The following is a 21,243-nucleotide window of genomic DNA, read 5'->3' on the forward strand; positions in this document are numbered from 1 at the left end:
TTTCAATTAATATTGAATTATTTAAACTTTAAACTCGCATGACGTTAAATTCATTTGGACGAAATGCTTCGTAACGAATAAAAGTTTTTTTATATTTAAAATATAAAATTAAGACTTCTGATTAAAGCAAAAACATTGTAAACACATTCTTTGGTGGTCAGCTCAATTATTTGACATTATTTTCATTTTCTTTTCTAGGTAAAGCAGTTGCAGTCTTCAGTATCACATTTCGATAATTGTGCTTTTATATTTTAATTTATTTTCTATAAATTTCTGCATCTTTTTTCTTGTTGTTGTGATTTAATTGGATTTTGCAAGCAGCATATTTACAACTCAGCACTTGGTGTAGTGATGAATTGGATTTTATATGTACGTGTCAATTCCATATTATTTTATTATGAAATAATCTAAAATATGTCATGGGTCATAACGAGTTTAAATTTTTATGAAATTATAAAGAAATACGATTTTGTGATTGTTATAAATATAAGTAACAAGAGATGTGTAAAATTAGGCAAAGATCACTCCAAAATGAATCTTGCTATGATATTGTGTTTGAAAAAATAATTGAAATAAAAATCACTTTGTAAATGTTGAAATTGATGAATAAATAAATTGATTTAGTTTTTTATTTATAGAGTTACGTTATTATAAGACCTCTTAAAAGTTACTTGTAAATTTTTTGTTTGAGCTACTTGCGATGTTTTAACTATTTACAATTTGAACACTTGTTTTTTCTAAATATAAATAAGTTATTGTAATTTTTTCGAAAAACAACTTAAATTACTTGCGAATTATCTGTTTAATTGCAATTTCTTTTTGTTTTTTTTTTCAAAAATAATGAAAGTTCTTAAGTGATATACACAATATAATGTCTTCTTTTTCTATTTTTTTTTAAAAATATCTTTTTTTTTTATATTGGGATTCCTCAAATATCTGCAGGTTGACTTAGATATGCACCATTATTGGGCATGGGTGTCCCTCCTTGGATCCTTACACTTAGGTTGGTGCAGCAAGATGCTAACTTCTTGAATTTAAACTTGACGAATTCAATCTTTTTTAATGGATATATATTTATGAAAATAATAATGATAATATAGAATCAAATAAAGAATTGAGCAGATAAAGTTATGATCACTTGTACCGATTCATCTCACACCAAAAAATTTTAGACATAAATATATTAACTCTAACTTATTATATTTGTAAAAATTTATCTAACCCGCTTATTCGACATCCCTGCCTTTTGATGTGTGCTATGCAACAAATCTATGTCATTAGATAGAGACCAAAATAAAGTTGGAAGGGCTCAAACGCGTGAAATTATTAATTATTGGGGCCATAGTGAACAAATAAAAGTATAGTTTGCTCCCTAGAAGGGTACATAAAATGATGTGGTTTTAAGTATGAGAAACAGTGGGAAATGGATCTGACTAAGGACGTGATAGAATGATAAGTATTCCTTCATTTTTAATCAGAATTTTTGGGCAGGGGCGGAGCTATCCTTAGTGAAGGGGTACCCCTTCGAAGGAAAACTATATTATTTATATATGGTTAAAATAAGTTTATATGTATATATAGTAGATGTCTAACCCCCTTCAGCTACCTATTTCTACAAGTTTTGAACTCCCTTATTGAAAATTCTGGCTCCGCCTCTATTCTCGGGTATGAGTTACTCATCTCTGAGCACAGACTCTTCATTCTTAATCAGAAGTCTCGGGTGTGAGCTATTCATCTCTGAATACATACTCACATTTCACAAGAAGTGTTATTACCTTGGATTTTTATCGCAAATTTAAATTTAGTCGATATTCAAAAAGAACAGGGAGAAATGGGCCTAAGATTCATTCTTGATTCATGCGTGAAATGGGCCCACAACGTGGATATCATTTATTGGGCCCATAATTCCCATAATGTATTTTTTACTTTTTTATATTATCAAAATGAACTAAAAATTTTAGAGTTGATGAATGATTAGCACCGGTTTCATTTAGCTAATTACTCCTTCTATTTCAATTTATTTATCTGATTTTAATTTGATACGAAATAAAAAAATGTAAACATAACTTTTGAATCTCATACGTTTTACCAAATATCTTTCAATCTTATGATCTTTACCATATTGAGTGAAAAGTTAGAAATATAAAATTGCTAAAAAGAGAAAAATATAATTTTTTTTTGAGACAGATAAGACAAACTCAAAGTGTTTTTAATACTCATGTTAGTAAATAAATAATATGTACTTCTCCAATATCAATAACGTTCTCACTTAGTTTTCAGCATAACTCGAAGTGTTTTCGATACTCATTTTAGTAAATAAAGTACTCAATAAATGCAAATAAACAAAATAATATGTTTTCTACGTGTTGATCCCTCTTAACATTGCATATCCTTCATTGATAGCTATTAACATGGATAAGGCCCAATAAGTAGTCCAGGCCCATTTCTAATTAATAAGACTTGATCCTATCGAAGTGGAGTCCGAATGATGTATACTTAATTTTTGAGGGACTTTTTTTCGATAGACTCTTAGCTCAAGTAAACCATATTATATAAGGTCAAAAGAAAACACAGTAAAAAGAAGTCACGTTGACAATAATGAAGAAAAGAACAATAACAAATGGTGCTTTAGAGGGAATATTGAGTTATTTATAGTGACCTAAAACATTAGATACAAGACACACCTTCAATGAAATTCCAAACACTTTTACATAAAGCACTTTGATTTCAATTTGTCAACAACAAGAATGAAGTAAAACTCATACAGAAAACATAAATCAATAATACACTTGAATCTCTTTTGTATGAAAAATAGAAAAGGAAATTAAAAGCTTAGTTTAAACTAAAGTCTCCTTTTATTTTTCATCAATAACCTTATAACTAACTTAACTAAAAACATAGGCAATTTTTATCCACACCAAATATAAAACTAAACTTAAATCCCCATTTTCCAAGACATAGCAAAGTTTTTACCAATTGGTAACTCTAATCCTTTAATATCTAGCATCATACTCTTCTTATGACCTCCATCTTCCAATTTGTCTACAAACTTATGCTCTTCTGTTTCAAACTCCAACTTTGAAGTATCTTCAACTTTACTTCCATCAACAAGAATGTCAAATGCACCTCCAATTCCATTCAATCCTAACACAGTAACCTTTTCTATGTACCAACCTTTATCCAACGCGTATTTACTTTCTTGAACTTCAGACCAAATCTTCACTGTACCATTACTAGTTGTCGCGTGGAAATCCATGTATGTTGACTTCCCATTTCCTAGTTTCATCTCAGGAAGCTCATCATCGTCGAGGAAGAGATTTCCTTTAGCTACCCCTTCTGATGCCCCGAGTGGGAAGGCTACAACGATTGTGAAAGGTGTCATCCTTGCTTCTTTGGTTAACATTCCTCCGCGTTGCATTGGTAGTATGGTGTTTTGGTACAAATGCACGTTGACTACGTGCAATGGTGCATCAAGTGATCGGTAATGTGGCTCTTTTGTGACAATGACTTGTGTCATATCGAATAAACTGTACCAAGTACCTGGAGGGAAGAGCGCGTTTACCTTAGTTTTAGCCTTTTCTAGCACTGGAGAGACCATGACATTGCTTCCTACCAAGAATTGAGTGCTTAACTCGTAAAGCTCTGGAATGTTTGGGAAAGTGAAGAAGAGTGGCCTTACAATGGGTGCTCCGGTTATGTGTGCCTCGTAGCTCAATGTGTAGAGATAGGGCAACAATTTGTATCTCATTCCTAAAGCATTACGCGAAGATTTAGTCACACTTTTCCATTGGTAAAGCTCTTGTCTTGGTGAGTAGTAGTTTGCGTGATCCCTTGAGAAGGGATAGAACGCGCCTACTTGAATCCAACGGTTGCATAGCTCCTCCAAAGGAGGAGCCGCGGGGTAAAAACCACATATGTCTGAACCAACCATAGGAACACCAAACATACCAAAGTTCAAGACAGTTGAGATTGAATACTTCAAATCCTCCCAAGTTCCTTTGTTATCCCCTGTCCAATGTGCAGCATAATGTCCTGAACCAACAAACGTGGCACGAGTCAGTATGAAGGGACGTTTCCCCTCTATCGCTTGTAGACCCTTGTGAGTTGCAATAGTCTCAGAGAAACCATAAAGACTATGAGCATCATATTCCCTAACACCATTGTAATGTGTTGCACTCGTAGCAATCGTTTTGTACCCTATTGGAGCTTGAATACCAGAAGCATTAATCTTGTAAGGCGGATCATCCCACTTTGTTTTCGTTACATTCTTGCAGTCCAAACAACATATCCAACCAGGACCTGTCCCATTAGGACATATCCTACCCTCGGGGATCGTGCACAAACCATTACAAAAGTTGGAAACTTCATTCATGTCAATCCATAGTCCATCAATAGGAGCAAGTTCATGGAATCGTCGAATCTCATCACCCCACCACTCAACTGTTTTAGGGTTGAGGAAGTCAGGGAAATGAACAGCACCAGGCCAGACTTGTGCTAGAAATGGTTTACCTTGGTATTTGATGAAAACATCATTGGCTAAACCTCTTTGGTAAGTACCATAACTTTTGTTAACTCCAATTCCAGGATCATTGATCACAATGTAATGCATTCCCTCAGCATGAATTTTCTTTAAGAAAGCTCTCAACTTTGGGCCAGGGTAGTTAACAGGATGAAGGGTGAAGTCTTTTTTCCCATCCATATGATCATCATCATTCCATATAACATCAAGAGGGATTTTTGCTTTCTTGTAATTGGCAATAACATCTTCAATCACAGACAAATTATGGTAACCCCATCTACATTGATGAAAACCTATAGCAATATAAACAAACACATAGTTACAACATTGAATCTTGAAATACAATAGTAGTTTACGTTCAAAGTTTAGTAGTTTTTTGCTATGCTGTTCAAACTCTCCAAAAAAGTTTAGTAGTCAAATACTTTTTAAGGATCTAACACGCATCCGTCAACATTTTTGAAGTCATGCAACATAGGTTATACATATGTTATGAGTCCCACGTTGATTGAGTTATGGATAAACCAGGCTTGAATAATCCTCACCCCTTGATCTATCGTTTGAATTTGAGTTAGGTGTTATAAGGTCAATAGTCTTATTATTTTACCAGATGTTGGATCCTTATCTTATATTGTTCAGTGTTTACACTCGAGATGTTTAAGGAGGTTGGAAAATTTGTATCTTTATATGGTTTTGGATGGACAATACTTATACGATCCGATTTCTTATCATATCTGCTACCTTCTACCAGCAATATCCTAGCATGTACTTTGTTATTTTCTAGACCCCTTATTATAGTTAAATGTTTGAATTCAATAGGGTCCTATTACAACTAATTATACAACTGGAGACAGTAATGCTACTAAAAGGTTTACATCAAATTGGGACCTTAATATAAAAGTGTAACTAAAGTTTAGAAATTGTAATTAAAATTTGATGTGATGGCTCAAATTTACAACTATGTAGGGAAGGTAATACCTACTATGACTACAACATCAAACAAAGATCTTTATGATGCTGTTTTCTTGTATGACACTTGTTTTTTTTTTGCCTGGACCAGCTAATGAAGGACATTGTTGGTTATGAGTAAAAAACAAAGGGATATTCTCTCCGATTTAATTTGTTTGTATTATATTAACTTAGCATGAAGTTTTTTAAAGTAAAGAAGATCTTCTACGTTTTTATGGTCTTACACTAAAGATATACTTAATGTGTCAAAATGTTCTTTACTCTTGTAGTATTAAATATAATATGTCAAAAATTGAAATTAAAGAATCACACACACAAAAAATGAGATATTCTTTTTTAAAGAGGACTTAAAAAAAGAGCAAGACAGATAAATTGAAATAAAAGAAGTAACTTACATCCATACATCGCATAAGCAAATCACTTTATATAATCAAATTACTTATAAAATAATTGGTTAAGACCTCCAGATATAAAAAGTATTCTGTATTCACGTAAGGTCTAGAGATCATTTGTAGGTAAATTGAAAATTTTGTGAGATACATTAGACCATGGTCAATGTTATTAAAACGTTAGATAATAATCAAAAGTTCAAAATCATCCCCGTCATTAAAGAAAACATTGTATTAAATCAAACTATTTTTTTTTCTTTTTGGAGACATATTAAAGGCAAAAATTTCATAGTGCCCTCAAGAAAGGCCCCCCATTAAATTTTATAATAATAAAAAAACTCTAAATGTTTTGCTTTGATGCATACTTTTTATGTGGACCTAGCTAGAAGATATTTTTTGTGTGAGAAAAATAGAGCATGAGAACTCAAAGATTTTTTTTATAGTCAAAATTCAAAAAGTAGTTTCAACTTTTTTCTAGAAATAAAAAGAAACAAAAGGAGAGAACATATAATTACTTACATGTAAAAGATCAAAGAAAAAATTCTAGTCTAATGAAACATGTAATGATGATTAGCCAAAATTAAAAAGGTCATAAAATGTTAAAAATAGTCCACATCATACAAGATTTTTTTCATCTACTCAATCATTTCAAAGTTGCAATCCTTTTCAAGTGTGATTATAAAATAATCATGTTGCTTTCTTTTCCATGAAATTCCATGAGTTGTTATTAATTGGCATCCTAGGTTTTCTTTTATATATATATATATATATATATATATATATATATAATGGTAAAAGTGTTTAATTAGGAGGAGTTCGAGTTAATGTGTCAAACTGAAAAATATCTACGATAAGAGAAAGAGATATACTATTATAGAAGTCATAAATAAATAAATACATGATATATACGTTTATTAGGCATTTTCTTTAATGATAATTATGGTCGATCTACTTACCTATAAATCAACTATCCCACCATCACAAACATCGCACAATTTTTTCAATCAAAACTAAGATAAATAAGAAAAAACTCATAGCTAATAAATTGAGAAAATTATTACTTTGTTGATTAAGCATTTATATATACCTCCAAAACAAATAAATTATACAAGGAACAGCCAAAAACTTATTGAAGGACAAGTCACGGGAATCTAAGCTACTAGCTCAAATGTAAACAAAAAAACAAAAGAGGTAGAATTCACATATGTCTATTTGTTTTATAACCCAATAAAATTAAAGGGTTGAATTAATAGTTAATCAAGAATTAGTATCTCATTAACAATGTACAATTTTCTTTAAGTTGATCTACAATACATCACAATTTATGAAATTTCAATGTATATCATGTATACATTGTATATGAGAAAAAATATATAAGGTTTTAGGTCCAGATCTGCCAAAACACATTAAGCGATTTCTTCTTTTTTATCAAAGTCTTGACGGACAAAAGTCTTTTTACTTTTATGTCTAAACTCGATATCAACACTTTCCATTCTATGATCGAAAATTTTGTCTATGGCCAAACACAACTTTCAAATCTCGAGAATAACGAACCCATCCCTCTACACTTCTTAACTTAATTATTGACCATCTAAGTTTTAGTCACTTCTATTTCAACTATATATCAATGGCAACTTTCAAAACTTGAAAATAATGGACCTGTCTATCTACCCTTCTCAACTTAAATACCGAACATCTAACTTTTTAGTTACTTCAACTTTAAATGCACCCTTTGTTTTCAACTAGTATACATGCAAGCCCCTACCAATACACAACTAAACTAAGTTGAAACCACACCAACCAAAAACTAAATACCAAAAAAGTAACACCAATTAATGCAATTGAATTGAAGAATTAAAGAGATAAGACAAATAGTTTTAAAGATAGGAAACATACCAAAGGACCAATAGGGCATAGGAGCAGGCCTTCCTATAAATTCAGTATATTGATCAACAACAGCAAGAGGTGTGGGCCCAGAGAAGAAGTAAAAGTCCAAAACACCCCCAATCACTTTGTATGTCAATGAATCCCCTCTATAGAACACATCCATACCATTACTATTCATCAACAAAACTGCATGAGCATAAGCTTCACCATTCACATTTCTCAAATCCATATACATTGGATGTGATCCATACAAATCCATATTCAAATTGATTGATGATTGATCTGTTGTGTACAAAGTGTAAGGGTCATTTGGGTAAATTTTAATACCATGAGGTTGTGTATTTTCACCAAGACCATATAATGAAGCATCTTTAGGCAATTTTGTTGATATTTCAAGATATTGATCTTTAAATACCAAATTACTATATGGATCAGAATCTTCACTACTTGAATTGAAAATGGTTTGTCCATTTGATTTTCTTTTAACAGAAAAACTAAAAGGATCACTTGTGTAACTGAACATTAACTCATTTCCTGAGTATTTTTGATTGGACAAAAGTGGAAGTTGGCCTTTTCTTGATTTGCCAATTGTTTGTTTAAGTGATGGAGGTGATTCTCTTGGTAATAAGTTATAAGGAACTTCCCATCTTTGCTTATCTGCATCTGTTATATGAATCCTCAAACGATTATCTGTCTCATGCCTAGAAGAAAAAATTAACAGAGTTTAGCATAAAGATACAGTTTTTATCAAAAATTAGCACATAAAGATTGATATTTTATCAAGAAAATGCAAGTCTAAGACATGGGGTTCTTTTTTTGGTTTAGTAGAGCATAAAGATACAATTTTTATCAAGAATTAGCACATAAAGATTGATTTTTTACCAAGAAAATGCAAGTCTAAGACATGGGGTTCTTTTTTTTTTTTGGTTCAGTAGAGCATAAAGATACAATTTTTATCAAGAATTAGCACATAAGATTGATTTTTTACCAAGAAAATGCAAGTCTAAGACATGGGGTTCTTTTTTTTTTGGTTCAGTAGAGCATAAAGATACAATTTTTATCAAGAATTAGCACATAAAGATTGATTTTTTATCAAGAAAATGCAAGTCTAAGACATGGGGTTCTTTTTTTTGGTTCAGTAGAGCATAAAGATACAATTTTTATCAAGAATTAGCACATAAAGATAGAATTTTTATCAAGAAAATGCAAGTCCAAGAAATGGGGTTCTTTTTTTTTTTTGTGCAATGGAGCATAAAGATTCATTTTTATCAAAGAATTATCATATAAGAGATTGAATTTTTTATATGAAAATGCAAGTTAAGACATGGGGTTCTTTTTCTTCTTCTTTTTTTGTGCAATGGGGCATAAAGATTCATTTTTATGAAAGAATTATCATATAAAAGATTGAACTTTTATCAAGAAAATGAAAGTCCAAGACACGGGGTTCTTTTTTTTTTTTTTTGTCCAATAGAGCATAAACATATATTTTTTTATCAAGAATTAGCTGTATAATATGAAGAATACAAGTCCAAGACACTTTTTTACTTTTTTTGTGTACTTACTTGAGAAAGAGCATCAAGTGAGCAATATCAGGGCACATAAAGGTTCCATTTTTATAAAGAATTAGCACATAAAGAATCAATTTTTATCAAGAATTAACTATATAATAAGAAGAATGCAAGTCCAAAACATGTCTTTTTTATTACTTTCTTGACATAGAGCAGCAATATAGCAATATCAGAGCACATAGAGATACCATTTTTAACAAGATTTAGCACATACAGATTCAATCTTTATCAAGAAAATGGAAGTCCAAGACATGGTTTCATTTTTTCTTCTACTTAACATAGAGCTGCAAATGAGCAACATCAAGGCACAAATAAAGAGTCCATTTTTACCAACAATTAACACATAAAGATTCAATCTTTATCTGTTTTTGTCAAAAATTAGCACAAAAAGATTCAACTTTTATCAAGAAAATGCAAGTTCTAGGACATGGGGTTCTAGTTTTTTTTGTTTTTTTTTTGTGTGTGTACTTACTTGACATAGAGCTGCAAGTTAGGAATATCAGGGCCATAAATTTTGTTTTTCTTCTTAACTTTGAGGTAACCTATGAGTCCACCATCTGGTGACTCTTCAATGGCTATCAAACTATAGCCATTGCCAATCTTAGTTGGAGCTGTGTGAACTAATTTCACACAACCTATTATGCATATTGTTAAGACTAGCAAAAAAGGGAAAGAAAAGGAAAATTTCATGGTGTTTTAGCTATTTTAATAGCTATGGAGAAAAGAATGAAGAAGAATGTAAGGCCTCACTATGGGCACTTGGCAAGAGTAACAGTTAGGGGTTTTGTGCTTTTATAATAGTAGGTGGTGGTAACACTCGAGTCGTGACCATCACCTACTGATCGAGCGAGTTAAGAATCATGAGATCTAAACTTTAAACTAAAATATTAATAAAAAATTTGAATTTTAATGGATAAAATAAGTTTAATATATCAAATTCAGATAACATTATAATCAAATCAATAAATTGTTATTATAGATAATATATAATATAATTGATGAAATATAATTATATTTATTTCTGTACTCTCATAAAAAAAAAAAAAACTTTTCCTCATAATCATACTTTTTCAATAAAATTACTTTTATCATTCAACTTTAAATGAATATTTAATTTTGAACCATCAAAATCTCTTTATTATTTTTTTATGGGACACCTATATGAATATATATTTTTCTCCCAATTTAATTTTCTAGCTTGACTCGATAAATCAAATCTCAATACTCAAACCTTGTAGTTTCTTTTTCATAATATCAATTTATTTTTACAAGACAAATTGTTATTAGAGAGGATAATTATTATAAAGATAAATTTGTATTGGTATTATAAAAGAAAAAATGGTAGTAGGCAAAAGGATTAAGCAATTCATAGAATACATGTGATGTGAATGAAGGAAAATAAATACTTTCTTATTTTTCGAGAGTCAAATAGTTAACTTTGATTGAATATTTGCGTATGAAATATTTAAATTTTTTGAAATCAAATTTATATATTTATAAATTACATAAAAAATTCTATAAGTCACAATAATTAATAATTCTAAATGTTAAAAAATCTATAAAAAATTTACGATTAAAAATAAATTTATTTGAATCTCAAAATATGAAAAATATCGTATAAAATGGGACTGCAAGATATTATCTCACAATTTTTTCTTCTATGGGCATGTGACTTTGTGATGTTCCTTTGGTCCCACTTTTATGAAAATCAATATTTTTTATAATTTTTGCTTTGGTTACACTTCCATCACTGGCGTTAATTGCTGAAAACAGGAATAGCATTGTGTCTCTCTCTTGCAACATGTTATCTGTCGATAAAAGTGTGTGATGGGACGAATATAGCTCTTCTATTTTTAAGTTAGAGATGTCAATTTATGTTTCGAGTAAGAATAAAATTTTAATAAAGCGAGGAAATTTAATTAGCTTTTGATCATAGATTTTAAATTGTAAACTAAAATTTGATAATTTGTTAAGTTTCTAAAATTGGTCCAAACAATTTTTTAGGAGAAATTTATTTTTTCATGTATTGAACAGGAGCTTAGTGAAATTTATATTAAAAATATTTACTAGTTACATGTAAATTAACTATTCAATCTCCTTGACATAAAAATTAAACTATTTCAATAATAAAAGGGGATTAAAAATTATTTTACTCACAAACGAATCAAACAGGAGCTTAATGAAATTTATATTAAAAATATTTTGCTAGATACTCTATATTAACTATTCAATCTTCTTGACATGCAAAAAAAAAAAAAAACTATTTTAATGATAAAAGGAGATTTACAAATGATTTAAGATTGCATATTTAAATTTTAATGCGATAAATAATATTCTTTAATCATTTATAGCAAATTGAAGAAAAAATCTTGCAAAAATGCTTCACCTTTTTGCATTTAGTGAATATATGTCGCATAAATCTAAATTAATTGAATTAATAAATTTCGAAAAGCATAAAACAAACGAAAAAGATGGCACCAAATAACTCTTTTTACACTAAAAAGAAGAGAGAAAAGTATGTTATTTTTCAAGTACCAATAATACTGAAAATGAATGGTCTTTCATGCTGTATAAAGTAAGAAATCTGTGAAGAAATGGGTAGTGGGCACTACTTTGTGTAAACATAGGGAGTTGCAATAGATCCACTAATTTGAGTATGATTTTTTTTGTTGTTGTACATATTTTTTTGATATTATTTTGATTTGATATGTTTTATTTTAGTTGATTGTATATTGAAAATAGTGAGTCTTTTTTTAATCTTTAGAAGAGGAGTATGATTTTTTTTTATTATTATATATTTTTTGATATTATTTGATTTGATATTTTTTATTTTAGTTGATTATATATCGAAAATAGTTAAAAAAAAATTATCTTTAGAAGACGAGTAAGAATGTATATCCACTTCAAACCGTATTTATCAATCTGCACTGAGTTAACTGACGAAAATTATTAGTTTCATCCTTAGGTTATTAGCCTTAAAAATACCTATTTATTTTACTGATGGAACTTAAGTATACTTTGATTTTGCTACATAAATGAAATGCATCTCTAAATTCTCGTCAATTTTAGAGGTGTTTTTAACACTTCTTTCGTTTTTTATTAAAAATTATATACTTTTACAAAAATTTAAGACCACTTATTATATCATGTCGTAGATCAAAAATATATTTAAATTTAATTAATTAAATAAAATATATTTTTAAAACTATCAATAATTTGAAAAGTAAAACTAACAATTCATAGTAAATTCAGAGATACTTCTAATACTTCCCTCTATTATTGTTATTATTGTAATTCAGAGTCAAAGATTCATATTAGTAAAGATGTTTTCTACACTATCTTTTGTCAAATTTTATTTATAAAATATTTCTGAGTATAGTAGTATAAAATTAGTTTAATCAATTAGAAAATTATTCCTCTGACACTGTAAAAAATTGGATTCCCTAGGAATTTTTTAAATATTTTTTTAAATTTAAAAAGGTGATTAACAACGGATTAAACACAATCTTGCATTAATACAAATCATATATACAGTGCAGACAGTAGAATAAAGTAAATAATGTGATCTACTTGATAATTTGTGTCATAACATAAATTAATCCAATCAGTCATATATTCATGCCAAATGTCAATTGACCGGTGATTTAATTAGAAATGCTAATTAATCTTTATAATAATTATGACAATACCAACAACGTCTAAATTCTTTACATTAATAAAATATATTTTTACGTTCAATTTTTTAAAAATACATAGCTTTGTGAGAAATATATATAAGTTAAATCTTTAAAAATATTATTATATTAATATTAAATTCTTCAAAAATATCGTGAAATAGACGTTAATGAACTCCAAATCAACCTCTACTATAATTAATGTTATGCTATGATCAACATCTATATGTACAGTTAAAAGCTAGTTAATACATTATAAATTAAAGTAAATATGGATAGTAACTATAAATTATTTCGTAACCAACGTTTTTTAAAGTACTTAAGTACTAATCCGTCATTAAGTGTAGTCACGTTGTTAGTTAATTTCCAATATAATCAATCGAGCTGTATTTCGTTTTTGATTTTCCATTAAACAGGCAAAATAAATAGCATTATGAAATTCAATAGAGTGCAAATTAATGAACATTAATTATCAAAATCAGTTTCTTTTACCCTAATATATACTCAACATAAGCAAATCAAATACTTGTAGATGGGATAATTCCAACTCGACCCACTAATATAATTAGTAGGATTGAAGAATCAAAATTTATGAAAATAAAAAAAAAACATAGTGAGATATTTATTTTAAAACAAAATGGAATATATAAAACACTATCGAAAATATGATTAATAGTGGCTGCTTAATTGTTGCTAAATCTTGATTTTAGTCCTTTGATGTGATATAGTCTGACTGTTACGATATTATATGTTTTGAATCTAAATTCATACAAAGTTATTCTTACAATTTTAATTCAAAAAATTTGTCGATAATTGATTTTAAATTTTTTCTCGTTTGTAATGTACACCAATTCTTTAGAGGTATGAGTAGACTTATAGCAACAAACTTTTAATTATTATTTTTGTTTGTTTTTTTCCCTTGTTTTCGAGTGAAACGTGAATTTTCCATGATATGTTAATGATTGTATACGCCAAAGTCCCCTCATTTCTTGGGATTTATTATGGCCCCCATTTTTTTTGCACTTGGTCTCATGATTATATTTGTATAAATATAAATTTGTAGCCATGAAATTTATCGATAATATTTTTTAAAATAGTAAAATACAATAAGCTAAGAAGAGGTGATTCAAAGTCTTGATGTCATGTAACATTTTTATAATAAGACTATAATTCTTTAAATTAAAAGAGATTTAAAATAGTAATTAATAATTTAATTGTCACTAAAAACAGTATATTGAGACGTATAAACAATTCAAAATTATAAAGTAAACATTACTTGATTCTCCTTTTCCCCCTCTTTTGTTGCCTCCTGTGAACGCCTCGCTTCTTATAGAATTTTTCATGTGTGATTTGTAATATATACAACCAAGTTTTATTTCTCCCTCTTCTAAACGTATTTTTTTAAAAAAATTTAGAATATTTTAATCAAGTTTTCAAGAGAAAATAAAGGATTCTGGAGAACAACAGAAACTACTTTTAGGAGGTAGAGATAAAACATGTGTGTATATTTTCTTTTCAGATCTTACTTATGAAATGTCATTGGTATGCTATTATTGATGTTACCTTAATGAAAATTGTATATTTGGTCACACCGTTTGGTTATGAACAAGACATCTCGACATTAATTATTTTGGGTAAATCATCCTCGGATATGTCATTCCATCATTTGTATGAGATAACTTATTCTATCACTAATGCATAAATGGTGGGATGAATAATCTCGAGAGTGCCTAATTGTAATACCTCTAACCAAATGCAAGATAAAATAGTCTTGAATTTTATGGTGGAATTATTATACTTTATACCTTATATCAAATGACTCGTCCTCTGAACAATCGAGCAATCCTACCAGTATGATTTCAATACTAACTCCTCAATTAGTTAATCTTCTATTTCGAAGATTTGAGCAGAAAAACTCCATAACAACTGAAAGAACTTAAAAGCCACTTCACTCAAAGAAGTAATTACCTTTCACTATCTAATCAAACTAGATTAGGGCAAACAATGGCATCTGTTCTAATTAAGGTTTTCATTCTTTAATTGTTTTACAACAATTTTCCCTTTCTTATACGTGGAAAATCAACCACACAATGTGGTCCATATTTCTGTCACCACTCAAATTAAGGTAAGCATGATTGAAATCTAACTTGGTCAAGAGAACCATTTATTTGATTAATCAATTACTATAAGATTGATTATTATTTTTCTTTCAAATTCGAGCAATTGAAATTAATGTCTTAGAAATATTTCGATTTTTAATAGAAGGTCAAGATCAGTCTCATAGTTCTTTTATATTTTCGAAGAGATATAATATCACTTTGTCGAAACGTTCTTTAATGAAGTCTTACATAGTCATGATTAAGAAGATATATATTTAGCTTAGTGAATTGAAAATGTACGATAACTGAATTTATTCGATAAACTACTAGAAGACTCATGTAAAGTAATTTCCAACAGTTGAATTTCCCAATTTACGAAAAAGAATAATGATTTTTGGAATATGAAACCAAGTGAATTTATTTGGTCCATAATTTCCCTATCATACATCTCTACATATTCATTTATTTTCATTAAAAAAAAAAAAAAAAACTAAATTTGATACGTTTGTGTAGATTAAAAATTAACTTCAATTAATTATGGGATTCTGTGTCAAACTTCATAACAAAACCAAAACCAATGGACATTGTGTTTTGATTTTGTCCCAACCTTAAATCTTATTTCGAGGCTTCCACCCTCATTAACGTTTTTGTCCCTGTCTTTCCAAACAACCTACGAGAAATATATCTGATCGAATTCAGAATTTTAATTTTAAAAATTATTATTATTAGACTTACTTTACTTTCTAAATTATGAAAGTTTTTTTTATTTAAGAAATAAGTCACTTTAAATAGGGTTATTAATTAAATTCAAGATACAATAATTTAGCATGACTTACTTTATAATTTATCGAAGACATAATATATAAATATATTTTTTGACTTTTGTTTTAATTTACATTTATACCTTCTCATTTTGGATCTACACAAGTAAACATTTAAAATTTGCATTTTATATAGTATCCAACGTGTATCATGCCACCTACAACTCTACTTGTTCAACTTTATACAAATTTAGATATTTACTTACACTGCACACCCAAAATTAGAGTTCATAAATGCGAAATAAAACCAACTTAAAAGGTACGTATTATGCTTTTACCGATATTCAGCCTACTAAGCTAAAAATTCGTAAAATTAAAAAGCATTTTCACATGATAAAAATTCGTAACGAAAATACTAGACTTTCTTTCCATGCTTAATCATAGGACTAAAGTTACACCTACCACTAAAAAAAAAATACAAGATATATATATATATATATATATATATATATATAGTGGTGTATAACATCAATAAAATAAGGACCACTTTTGTTGCTACTAGGCTAATATATTTTCTTGAATGTTTAAACTGTAAAAGAAACAGAATTCTTGAATGGCTCAATTTTGAACATACTACATGACTAATAAAGGGGACTAGTGGACAATGTACATATAGTATGACAAATGCACTATATATAGATCATGACAGCAGATTTTAAAAAGAATAATATGTATAAAGTGTACGTATAGATATTTGGACTATATATTGATAAACTAATTAACTGAATGGTGTATATTGTTAACTTTTTCGTTTTAAAAATCTAAATGCAGACAATTACTCTCAAGTTGGGTTAGTTACTTTAAATTATGACTCACTGTTTAGCTTATTTTAAATAAATTCATCTAATCTTTAGACAAAGTCAGTTTGATTCTTTTTAATCCGTTTAAATTCAACTTATATCTCGATAAATAGGAGGACCATTGTATTAAATGTTATGAATAATAATGTTGGCCCTAGCTAATGTGACTAAAAAACGTGTCTTTGCTTATTGAACATTAGGTAGTTGGACTATCTTTAGAGTAAGATACCCTACACTTCCCCATGAGAAGAACGTTTGATGAAATTATTTTTTAAAGGTTCTTTTTAACAAATCTTGATTGTATTTAGTTTCGAAAATTGAAGATTTATTAATTATTTAAACTTAGTATCATAGTATTTTTAGTCTCACATCAGTTTGTAAATGTATTAATATAGCCTGGACAATCCTTTCCTCACGACTAGTTAGCTTATGATATTGAATCATACACAAGGTCCATTTTCTTATCTCAATTGTGCCTCAAATTATAGTATCCACTCGCCTTGTCATTGGAGATTCTAAATCTAAATCTATGCTCAAAATCTTCAGATAAAAGTTAAAAAACCTCGACTCTTTCACCGAACCCTTTTTTCGTTCAACATTCACTATCGATATCTTATGCAAGATTCATAAATAATCACATTTCAAACATTGTAACTATAATGTCCTGAGGATATTTTATAATAATGTCCTAGAGTTTCACCTTTAAAATTTAGAACTTCACAATAGTAGCCATTTATCAAAGAGGATCTAAAAATGTGGCCCAATGGACTTTGTTTCTTCTTGGTGATTTTTCTTGAGCCGAGTTGGGCCAGGTGTAAAGCCCAATATTTGTATAAATAGTGGCCCAAGTTCATCAACTGGGCTAAGATTGGTTTATTCCAACAACCAAATTGCATAAGAATATTCATCATTTTTATCTTTTCATTTATTAATAATTTCTTCGTACAGAAATTAGTTAGGATTAATTAACAACTATATTTGATGTGAAATACCATCTAACATTACCTAAAAATGTATTAAATAGTTTACTTTTTGTTGTTTCCATAATTTTGTCAACCTTATATCTGAGTCGCTACATCAAGGTTTGTACCAAATTGAGCAAAGGGCTATCACTTGTGATATTATGTCGATTCAAATTTTAAACTACTCAATACTTGTTCTATAATTTTCACCGGAGTGGTAAACTTAATGCAATTTGACCTTAATAACATCGCTAATTTTGTAATAAAAGAGCTCTATTTTCAAATCGATTGATAGCGGGGATCACATGTTTTTTGGTACATTAGCATGGTATAAAATTGTAAATTATTATTGGGCCAAAAATCATATATGGGCCAATGCTAAAACAACTTTTTGGTCCACTTTTAAAAGTTTAGCGACTTTTCGAAAGTATAATTATTTTGTAGTTACAAAGACCCTTGTACCCTTCCCTTCTTTATTTAAAATAAGAACAAATCCCTTTCTTCAATACTCGTCTCACTTAATCCGAGTTAATATCTCAGCTGATCACTCAAATATGCACTCTTCTCTCAAAAAGTCACTCAATTTTTAATTTTTACTCAAAAGTCATTCAACTATGCACTTATTTCTCAGAAAGTCACTCAATTTTGAATTTTAACTAAAAGTCACTCAACTATCCACTCTTTCCTTAGAAAGTCACTCAATCTATTAAATTATTTTTTTAATTAAAATTTGTTGATACTAATAATTTATATAACAAAACCAAAATTTTTAAAAATAGATTAAACCATTTAGAGATCCACCCACCTAATTCGATCCTTTAAAAAATATGATATGACCCATTTTATTTTGTCTTAGTTCAAGGTTTAAAGAGAGAGAATAATTTAGGATTAAAGACAAAATAAAATGGGTCATATCATATTTTTTAGTGGGTCGAGTTAGGTGGGTGGATCTCTAAATGGTTTAATTTATTTTTTAAAAATTTTGGTTTGTTATATAAATAATTAATATCAACAAATTTTAACTCAAAAAATAATTTAATAGATTGAGTGACTTTCTGAGGAAACAGTTGATAGTTGAGTGACTTTTGAGTTAAAATTCAAAATTGAGTGATTTTTTAAGAAAGAAGTGCATAATTGAGTGACTTTGTGAAAATTAAAAATTGAGTGACTTTTGAGAGAAGAGTGCATAGAGTGATCATCTGAGATATTAACTCCACTTAATCATTGACTCTTATATGAATTGTTGGGATTAAACAACTTAAAAGATAAAATTTTAATACAATTTGTATTATTATTTTGGACCAAGTTGTACAATTTTTTCTAACAAATCGACTTCATCTTATAATACGCTTTACGTAACTTTTTCTTTTTCAGCTATTAATTTGGAAAAGAAAAAAATCTTGATCGGTGATTCTTACTTATTTCATGAGCCTTATTCGACACGAATTTGAATTATAAATACCCTAAAAAAATCAGACATATTGAATGAAGTCGATCCGTAAGTAGAATAAATGCTAAGGTGGGCATATTTTAAAGGGGAACAAAAGTACTATGCAAGAATTATTATTTTTCTACTTTCTGAGACTTTAATGATATTTCTGGTTATTATACTTTAATAGTTTATAGCATCATGTTCAATTTTTTTAGTATATTGTTGGTACTCCTTTAATAATTCTTTTGTACCACCATCTCTTGATATTTTTTTTAATATAATTAGAGCTATCGAGTCCGTTTGTATGAATTTGTGATCTGTCATCTTATATTTGTAGTAGTTTCATATAATTTGATTTATCAAGATGAAAATAAAGGGAAATAAATTATGTAATAATTTTTTTTATTTTTAATAAGATTTGAACGAAAATCTCGTTGAAACATGATTCTCAGCTTATTATAACGTCCACTATCGCTTACTGCGTTTGGTTACAAGAAAATGTAGCTATATATAAACTAAAAGAAAATTAGTAAGAAAAATAATTTAGTTTACATCTTTTGTAAGGGGTGAGACTTTTCATATATTAAGGGTAAAAAAATGTTACTATTTTCACAATTATAAAAGCATATTATTAAAGGTAAATGGTAATTTTATAAGTAAGAAGTTCATATTAAATAAAAATTATTTTTAGATAGACTAAGAAAATAAAGGAATAAAATGAGTACCCCAAGTTGATAATCATACTCCATCACTATTTGATTCTAATAATTTATCAATGTCACATGTTGTAGAAACATATAATCAAAATACTCATCAATAAAAACATGACCCATCTAATCTAATTAAGTTTGGACGTATTAATAATTTTTTTAATCATTTATTAAATTAATTTACATTATCCGATTAGTTAAATCTATTTAAACTTTGAATTGATATAATATAGTGTAAATATTCCTTTTATTCATGACTTATTTTAAATTATAAAATTTTTTATTTTTATAAAAAAAAATTTAGTATTAAATCAAATAACATCAGATGAATTAAGACGGAAAAAATATTTATTTGGTAGTTTGATGATTCCTTCATTTGGAACTTGCTTTTGCGTAACGCTTTGGATCGGCCCACACTAAAATAGACAGAGCGTCGGCTGATTTAATTAATTAATTGGATAACAAAAAATTAAAATCATCAAATATAAAGAGAGAAAAATAAATAAAGTAATTAATTTACCTAAAATTTTTCAAATTCCAAAATAAATGCTACATAAATATACGTCTATACTAATAAATACTAGTTCATTTATAGTTGGAATAATTGTTTCGATAACTTGTGAAATTATATAATTGTATTGGAAAAGAATAAAACGAAATATTTAAGTTATTTGAAAATTGTAACAAATAGTCTAATAGTTGTGTTGTTGAAAGGGATATGCTAACTTCGAATCTAACTTGGCCAACCTTCATGTTACTATGTTATTTTCCACCAAAACAATAATTGTTCCAACTTAATTTCAAACACGTCATATTGTTATTGCGTCAGTCAATTCAATTTTTATTAATTTTTAAATTTTTAATTATTTGATTTTCGATTAAATCAATAATTTTCTTTTTCATACAAATCTAACATGATTTCTTCAGTAATTTACGTGATTAAATAATAATGTTACATTACGGAGTGCTCATAAAATAAAAACAATAATAGCAAATATGAAAATAACTCTACAAATGCAACACAAATAAAAGGAATAGGCAAATAACATGAATTGAAGGTTAAAAGACAAACATAGTAACTAATAAGATATTGATATTAATATTTGCTACTAATATTTATATAGGTGTAAAATGTAAATTAGTAAATTACAATTGTCTTAATGAATAACCGATTTATCTAATAACTTAATACTAAAAAAAAGACTAAAATGAAACCAATAACCTAATAATTTTGCTATAAAAGCATTATAGACTCATTTATTTAATAACTCAATAGCAATAACGTAATAACATTAATTCTTTCATTTTAACCTATTGACCGATTCAATTTTTATACATCACTAATATTTGTTACTCTAAAAAAGAAAATATCATTAAACATTATGTAACAAATTGTAAACGTATTTTTCTCTTAAT

At 28.2% G+C, this 21,243-nt stretch overlaps 1 protein-coding gene across 1 annotated transcript; it reads right to left on the reverse strand.

The window, feature by feature from the left end:
* Positions 1-2,627: 2,627 nt before the first annotated feature.
* LOC101256971 (alpha-xylosidase 1) lies at positions 2,628-10,370 on the reverse strand. Its single transcript, XM_004238889.4, has 3 exons — positions 9,802-10,370; positions 7,771-8,462; positions 2,628-4,812 (listed from the first exon to the last, which is right to left on the reverse strand). The coding sequence occupies exons 1-3, from the start codon at positions 10,017-10,019 to the stop codon at positions 2,936-2,938; spliced, it is 2,787 nt and encodes a 928-aa protein (XP_004238937.1). The 5' UTR covers positions 10,020-10,370; the 3' UTR covers positions 2,628-2,935.
* Between the last annotated feature and the right edge of the window lie 10,873 nt (positions 10,371-21,243).

Source organism: Solanum lycopersicum, chromosome 5, assembly GCF_036512215.1.
Source record: "Solanum lycopersicum chromosome 5, SLM_r2.1".
Classification (NCBI taxonomy): Eukaryota; Viridiplantae; Streptophyta; class Magnoliopsida; order Solanales; family Solanaceae; genus Solanum; species Solanum lycopersicum.